This window comes from Orycteropus afer, unplaced genomic scaffold, assembly GCF_000298275.1.
Source record: "Orycteropus afer afer isolate SDZICR_OR568_19922 unplaced genomic scaffold, OryAfe1.0 scaffold00021, whole genome shotgun sequence".
Lineage (NCBI taxonomy): Eukaryota > Metazoa > Chordata > Mammalia > Tubulidentata > Orycteropodidae > Orycteropus > Orycteropus afer.
Genome location: NW_006921608.1, coordinates 15,434,121 through 15,442,063, shown reverse-complemented (window position 1 = coordinate 15,442,063; position 7,943 = coordinate 15,434,121). Strand labels below are relative to the sequence as shown.

Here is a 7,943-nt window from a genome sequence, read left to right as displayed (position 1 = left end):
TTAATCCTTCTGCTTAGCAAAATACATGAATTTTGTTCAAATATTTAAAGTCAGCCTTCTCTATGTTGAAGGGCAAATCCATTTCTCCTTTTTAAATGAATTCTTATTTCTCTAAATCAAGTTTATTCTTTTGAATAATTTTTCCTCTTTTTATGAATCAAAGACATCCTATCTTCTATAATTGTTTGTAAGGCATTATTTCTATCGCCTTATTTTATTTCACCTACATAATCTATAAATATAATGTTTCAAAAATCTAAAAAAAAAAAAAAAGAAAAAGAAACCCTGTGGATCTCAGTTGTACTCTGTAACACTTGAATCGGAATCTGCTTCATGGCCATGGGTTTGATCTTGGCTTTTTGGTTCTTTCTTGCCAGTTTCATTCATTGCCCAAATACCACACACACACTTGCTCTGTTTCTTCAGGGCTCTGCTTAGATGTCACCTTATCTGGCTACACAGTGTAAAACAAGTCCCCCCTCACCAGCGTCTAACACAGGCACTCTCTACCCCTCTTATCTGGCTTTGTTTTCCTCCATAGCACTTTCTCCTCCGCCGCCAACATTTCATATGTGTCTTTGTCTATTGTGTGTCTTCAACTCACCACTCTTCCAAATTATGAGTGACATAGGCAGAACCATTGTTCCATCCCTGGAGCCTAGAACAGTACCTAGTAGGGACTAAATATGTGTTGACTGAATGAGTAAATGAATGCATGGATTACCTAAATATAATGCACACACACATACATCCATAGGTATGTAGATAAGTTGTTATTATAGTTATATGATAACCAATGAAGCTAAATTTTTTTCTAATAGGCTATTTCTGTCTCTCTCTTAGTAAATATTCAATTTGTACCTTTTGTTCGTTTTTTTCCCTACGGGATGATTATGTTAGTTTGTATGTGTTTTTCATGCATTGAGTTTTTGCTCATAGACTTGCTTTCTATTCTGAAATGTGCAATATGGGAAAAGGTACTCTTTCAGTCTATGGTGTCTGAATTGTCTGACGCAGTTTTCTCTCTCTGTTTCTGTAATTCCAATTTGTTTCTCAGAATTAGACTCTTGTGCTCTGGGGGACCATGGCTGTGAACACTCGTGTGTAAGCAGTGAAGACTCTTTTGTGTGCCGTTGCTTTGAAGGGTACACCCTCCGTGAAGACGGGAAAACCTGCAGAAGTGAGTTCTTTCTTTCTTTTCTTATTTGCGCGAAAGCTTGCAGAGCAAATTGGTTTTCTGTCCAACAATTCATACACATTTTGTTTTCTGACATTCGCTGCAATCCCTGCACTGCAACAGCACGTTTTCCACATCCTCCCTGTGTTGGCCATTTCCCTTTGTCCTTCTTTCCCATCCCTTCCTGCTGCCTGAGCTTTATCTCTGAGCCAATACTGCCCTTCTGATCTCCTATGATTGGTTGTTCTAATGCGTGCAGCATAGCTTCCTGGTTTTGTTGTTCACCTTATAGGCCTATGGGAGCTCTGGTGGCATAGTGGCTAAGGCATTTGACTGCTGACCAGAAGGCTGGCAGTTCAAACTCACCAGCCACTCCTCGGAAGGAAGATGGGCAATCTACTTCTGTAGAGATACTGACTTGGAAACCCAAGGAGGGGTTGCTATAAGTCGGGAGACTCAATAGCAGTGAGTTTGGTGTTTTGTTTTGTTTTTTCATAGGCCTATTGTTTGCCTAAAAGTTTTTAGTGGAGTTGGCTCACATTGCTGTGTATGACTGCTACATGGAATCCACCATCCTGAGTGTAAATTAAAAAAAAACCCACTGCTGTCAAGTCAATTTCAGCTCATATAACTGCCCCACTGTGTTTCCAAGGCTGTTGTCTTTACTCTGTAATCTTTATGGTAGCAGACTGCCACATTTTTCTCTCGTGGAGTGGTTGGTGGGTTCGAACTACCAACCTTTTGGTTAGCAGTTGAGTGCTTAACCACTGTGCCACCAGGGCTCTTTAGGAGACTACATCAGTTACTCTCAAAAGCCAGTGCCACGTGACAACTAAATGTTGTGTGTGATCCTGGATGGGTTCTTTGAACAAACAAATAAAGGATGTTAGGTAAAAAGTAAAGAAATCTAAATGTGACATTGGTTGTTAATAATGTATCAATATTGTCATTAATTATAACAGTTGTGTTACACATATATGTTACTAAGAGGGGAAACTGGGACGGGGTTATGGAAACTCTCTGTACTATCTTCTTAATTTTTCTGTACATCTAACACTGTTTGAATAAATAAAGTCTGTTTGAAAAAAGGAAGAAAGAAAAAAGCAAACAAAAAGTCAATGCCAGAGCCACAAGTGAAGTTGGTAATTCATGCTCTGTAGCAAGAAACAGTGGTTAGCAGTGTGATAAACTAGAGAGATGTGCAAGCTGAAATCCAAGGTTTCACCCTCTGCCTTTGTCGTTCACTTGCTGGGAAAGTTGCTTAACTTCTTTGAGCCTCTGTTTATTTGTCTCTAATAATATTGTGATAGTGGTGGTACTTCTGGTGGCACAAATCCCTCATGGCGACCACCTTGTAGTGAAGCCATTCTTCTGTTGCATAAAGCCTCTTAGGGGCCAAGACAAGTCTGCCTTCTACAAGCAGCCTTAGAGTATAAACTCACTGGCATAGAGTCGAATCCAACTCCTAGCGACCCCTCCTTGGGTTTCCGAGGCAGTATCACTACGGAAGTAGATTGCTGAACATTCCTTCCAAGAAGTGGCTGGTGGGTTTGAACTGCCAGCCTTCTGGATAGCAGTCAAATGCCTTAGGTACTAGGCCACCAGAAGCCAGTGTAAACTCAAGACACATTTCTGTGTAATCATAAAGGAGTATGTGTTATGTGCCCTCGACTCAGACCCAACTCATAGCGACCCCTCCTTGGGTTTCCGAGGAGGTATCGCTACGAAAGTAGATTGCCCAACCTTCCTTCTGAGGAGTGGCTGGTGAGTTTGAACCGCCAGCCTTCTGGTGAGCAGTCAAATGCCTTAGGCCCTGTGCTACCAGAGCTCCTAAAGGGAATGTGTAGCCCTGAGCAAATGACTTTCATCCTTATTAGCCTTCTTGTTTTCAAGCTTCTCAAAGTACTTTGCAAAGAGCAACTCACGTTTGACATCATCTGAAGAGAGGATGGGTAATTGAAATTACTACTCTTGTTTTTTTCAGACAGGAAAGCTAAGACTCCAAGAGATTAAGTGATTCTCTAAGTCATATGCTATGTCAGGGACAAAGCCAAAATTAGATTCAGTTCTGCTAATCTAAATTGATGTTCAATCTCCTGAGGAATCATCCCGACAGTGTTTCCATTTTGATATCAGAGAGTCTGCATGCAGAAAGCTGATGATGGATTACATCTTGAGAAGACACTGAAGTAGGTGATGGTGAACAATGATGCTGATGATAATGAGAAGAGTTTGAAGAGTTAGCCCCAATTAGAGCCACTTCATCCTCAATTTTACTTTCTGCCCCATACATCATTGAGTGGCATTAGAGTCCAGTAGCTTAGATGGGTGGACCTTCTAAGGTGAAGCCCATGTACAATTTATGTAGGTAAAACTGTTTTGGGAGCTCTGGTGGTATAGTGCCTAAGGCATTTGACTGCTAACTAGAAGGCTGGCAGTTCAAACCCATGAGCCACTTCTCAAAGGAAGATTAGACAATGTACTTCTATAGAGACGCTGCCTCGGAAACCCAAGGAGGGGTCACTATGAGTTGCAATCAACTCAACGGCAGTAAGTTTGGTTTTTGTTTTGTTTTGTTTTGTTAAAACTGTTTTAATTTGCTCCACTGTCCTCAGGTAAAGACATCTGCCAAGCAGTAGACCATGGCTGTGAACACATTTGTGTGAACAGTGATGACTCCTACATCTGTAAGTGCTTGGAAGGGTTCCGGCTCACCGAGGATGGGAAACACTGCAGAAGTAAGTAGCCTAGGGGTAGGGAAGAACTTTTCCATCTGTGGGGCTCAAATGGTTATAGAATTTCATTTAATCTTTAAAATCTTCCTTTATTACTAAAATCACAGATAGAAGGTCCTACCATGGATGCTCTGAAAGTGTTTTGCAAGGGATTTAATCAGTCAATTGCTAGTTCTATAGGAACTTCTCAGCTGAAGTGTTGAGGTTGTCAGGCTCTTTGCTTTTTATCTTCTCTCAGCAGAGGAGTCTCTGGGTGCACAAATTGTTCAGTGCTCAGCTACTAACCAGAAGGTTAGTAGTTCGAATCCACCCAATAGGCCCTTCAGAAGAAAGGCCTGGTGCTGTCCTCCTGAAAGGTCACAGCCATGGAAAATCCATGAAGTACAGTTCTACTGTGAAATACGTGGGGTTTCCATGAGTTGGATCAACTGGACAGCAACTAGTACAACTTTTTTTGAGGGGGGTTGGCCCTTTCCTGATAGATATGTGGATCCCCAGGGCCTAGTACTGTCTAGCTAGTCATTGGGTTGAATTAGAATCTCTGCCAGCATTCACTATGAGGTCTGAAGAAGGATAATTACAATGTTTTTCTTTTCAGCAGACCTTATGAGTAAGGTTAGAGGAAGGGAAAGGAGTTGATGTGATTTTCTGTGGGGTTTAATTTATCCATATCCATTCTTTCCATCATTTGTTTCTGTAGGTCACTCAGAACAGACTCTAGAAAGTTAGTTGGAAGGCAACTCAGGGATAATATTTTGTTTTTGATGAAAGATACCTGGCACCCAAAGGAAGAGAGAGATGTGGACATCCTACTTCAGTGAGATGTACATTAGAAGAACCCAAGGCAGGGTTTTCTCTCCTGTGAGATTCTGAGCTCTGAATCCCTACCATTTAGGGGTTTTGACACTGTCTACTTGCTTTAGTGACATGCTGCCTTGGCAGGTAAAATGACCCGTTTTTAATTAAGACAAAATAAATCCATTTTCTTTTGAGGTTGATTTTGAGGAATTTCCTCATAGATGCCTTGGAGATGATGGGGCATTCTGCATGTCAACACAGCTGAGTTGGATAGGACTCACTGCCCCCGTTCTTCCAGCAGGAAGAGGGTTCCTGCTCATAGCCGGGAGTTGTGCTTGGACAGTGGATACCTGAGCTGGCCATGGCGCCTTGGCCTAACTCTGCAGAGTTCCCAGCTCTATTCTGTGTTTGCACCGAACAATTGTATAGAAATTGTCAAATGAGAACCTAATGTGTTCTGTAAACTTTCACCAAAAACACAGTAAAATATGATCTTAAAAAACACAATCCTACATTTTGTCTTCACACTGAGGTGTCCCTATTGTGGAGACCATGTCTACAGTTCAGCTTGAGCACTTTGTTCCTGCTTTTATTTCTATAAACACATACACACACACACACACACACACACACTGCCTCACTGCCGTCAAGTCGGATCCAACTCATAGCAACCTCTCCTTGGGTTTCCGAGGTGGTATCACTATGGAAGTAGATCGCCTAATCTTCCTTCTAAGGAGTGGCTGGTGGATTTGAACCACCAGGCTTCTGCTTAGCAGTCAAATGCCTTAGGCACTGTGCTAGCAGAGCTCCTACATACACACACACACCCCTTATTTATTCATTCAACATATTTCTTGCTCAATCAAGAGCTCTTACACACAAAGCACAATTTCAAACCCTGGAATTTGATTGCTTAATCGGATTCCACCATTCTCACATCCTAGATGGATCTGTAGGAGCTCTGGCAGCGAGCGTAGCACCTAAGGCACTGGACTGCTAACCAGAAGGCTGGCTGTTCAGACCCACCAGCCTCTCCTCGGAAGGAAGATGGGGCAATCTACTTCTGTAGTGATACTGCCTCAGAAACCCAAGGAGGGGTCGCTGTGAGTCGGGTCCCACTCGATGGCACATAACAACAACAAGAGATAGATCTGTAGTCACTGCTTCCAGTTCTGTAGGAAGCTTCTTCTTTAGAGAGATGATGACAGGAAAGAACCTAGGCCTTCATGGTATGGAGGAAGAAAGAACACAGAATCAGTATTTGGGAGATGTTGTGCCTCAGCTGTGTCATAAGTATGCTAAATGACCTTGGCCAACTCAGTGAAAGTTCTGGAGGGTCTGTTTCTTCATTTATAAGTTGGATATAATGACCTCTGCCTTCTTCCTCTCACAGGATGTTGTGAAAATTAAAGGACCATAAACTACTTTGGAGAGTTTAAAGTACCTCACACATGAGAAATGTTCATTAGACAGTAAAAACTGGAGTGTTTGGGATATCTATGGAAAAAATATCAGCAGCTTAGGAAAATCGAAACCCAAAACATATCTGACAATTCCAAAAATAAGTCCAGGACACCCTATCACCCATCTAACCATTCAGGCTTGTGGGAGTTAGAGCTTTGGGGCTGGGGGGACTTACCTTATCTTGGCCCATCCTGAATATTAGTCTGTAGAAGGAAATGTTACAAAGAAAGTTTGAACAGAGGTGGCTTTTATGAAAATGAATTGTTTTGGTAACCTCTCCTTACGGGACTATTCAGTCCACCTCATTTCTACACTGATGGGACTGTTCATCTCCCTACATTTCCCTCAGGGAAGGATGTCTGCAAATCAACCCACCATGGCTGCGAACACACTTGTGTTAATAATGGCAACTCATACATCTGCAAATGCTCACAGGGATTTGTTCTCGCTGAGGATGGAAGACGGTGCAAGAGTAAGTGATCTGAATTGACTCTCTGCTTTGATTTTGTTTGGAACAACTGCTTTGCAGTGTATTTTCAGGAAGCGAATCTCTCCTGTCTGTTGCTCCTGTGAAAGTAAATGATTATCACTAATTACAGAATGGGAGCTCTGGTAGCACAGTGCCTAAGGCACTTGACTGCTAACCAGAAGGCTGGCAGTTCAAACCCACCAGCCACTCCTCGGAAGGAAGATGAGGCAATCTACTTCCGTAGTGATACTGCCTCGGAAACCCAAGGAGGGGTCTCTAGGAGTCGGGTCTGACTGGACGGCACACAACAACAGCAACAACAACAATTGCAGAATAAGGAGCTTTGGTGGTACAGTGAGGAAAGCATTTGGCTGCTAACCAGGTCAGTGGTTCAAACCCACTAGCTGCTCCTCTGGAGGAAAATCAGGTAATCTACTTCTGTAAAGGTTTACAGCCTTGGAACCCAAGGGAGGTTGCTATGAGTCAGAATCAAGTCCATGGCAGGGTATTTGGTTTTGGGTTTTAATTACAGAATGGGGGAGAGAAAACTTAACGGCATCTTAACTACAGCTTGTTTTAGTTGACAGTAGGTCATTATCAGACAAAAACTAGAGTAATTTTAGGCTGAATAAGAATATCTAGAATGAGGGGGTTAGGAACTGTGCTGTACTGTGTGCTGGAGAATTATATTCAGTTCTGGATGTCGTACTTTTGGAAGAGAGAGATGGATCAAAAATTTAAAGAAAAATGTAAAACCACAAAGTAGCAGAAGGAATCTTTAGAGAATTATTTCAGAGTAGAGAACTTTCTAAGCTTCACTTGAAACACAGAAGCTGTCAAGGAAAAAAAGTATGTGTGGGGGATAGAGAATAAGAAATTAAAACTTCAGTACAGGTTTTGCCTATCAGTTATCAGAGATCAGAAAGCTTGATGATTCCTTATATTGGCAATGGTATGTTGTAACAGGCAATTATGAATTATCGATGGGTGATGAATTGGTAAAACCCTTGGGAGGTTTGCATCTCTCTTAGGAAGGTAGTTTGGCAGTGTTGCATTTATTTATTTTAGTAACACCACTCAGCAAATTTATTGGAAAACATTTAAGTAATATGTTGAAAGCTAACCAAACCAAGAAAACCTTATCATTCTTTCTTTCTTTTTTTTCCCCCTACCCTCTAGTTGGAGCTCTGGTAGCATAGTGCCTAAGGCGCTTGACTGCTAATCAGAAGGCTGGCGGTTCAAACCCACCAGCCACTCCTCGGAAGGAAGGTTGGGCAATCCTACTTCCGTAGTGATACTG

At 42.0% G+C, this 7,943-nt stretch overlaps 1 protein-coding gene across 1 annotated transcript in view; it reads left to right on the top strand.

Moving 5' to 3' along the window:
* MATN2 (matrilin 2) overlaps positions 1-7,943 on the top strand; it is a 192,954-nt gene that overhangs the window by 165,465 nt on the left and 19,546 nt on the right. The window contains exons 10-12 of the mRNA XM_007934845.2: positions 1,058-1,180; positions 3,793-3,915; positions 6,524-6,646. Of these exons, the coding sequence (XP_007933036.1) occupies positions 1,058-1,180; positions 3,793-3,915; positions 6,524-6,646 (369 nt within the window). The remainder of the gene's footprint in view (positions 1-1,057; positions 1,181-3,792; positions 3,916-6,523; positions 6,647-7,943) is intronic.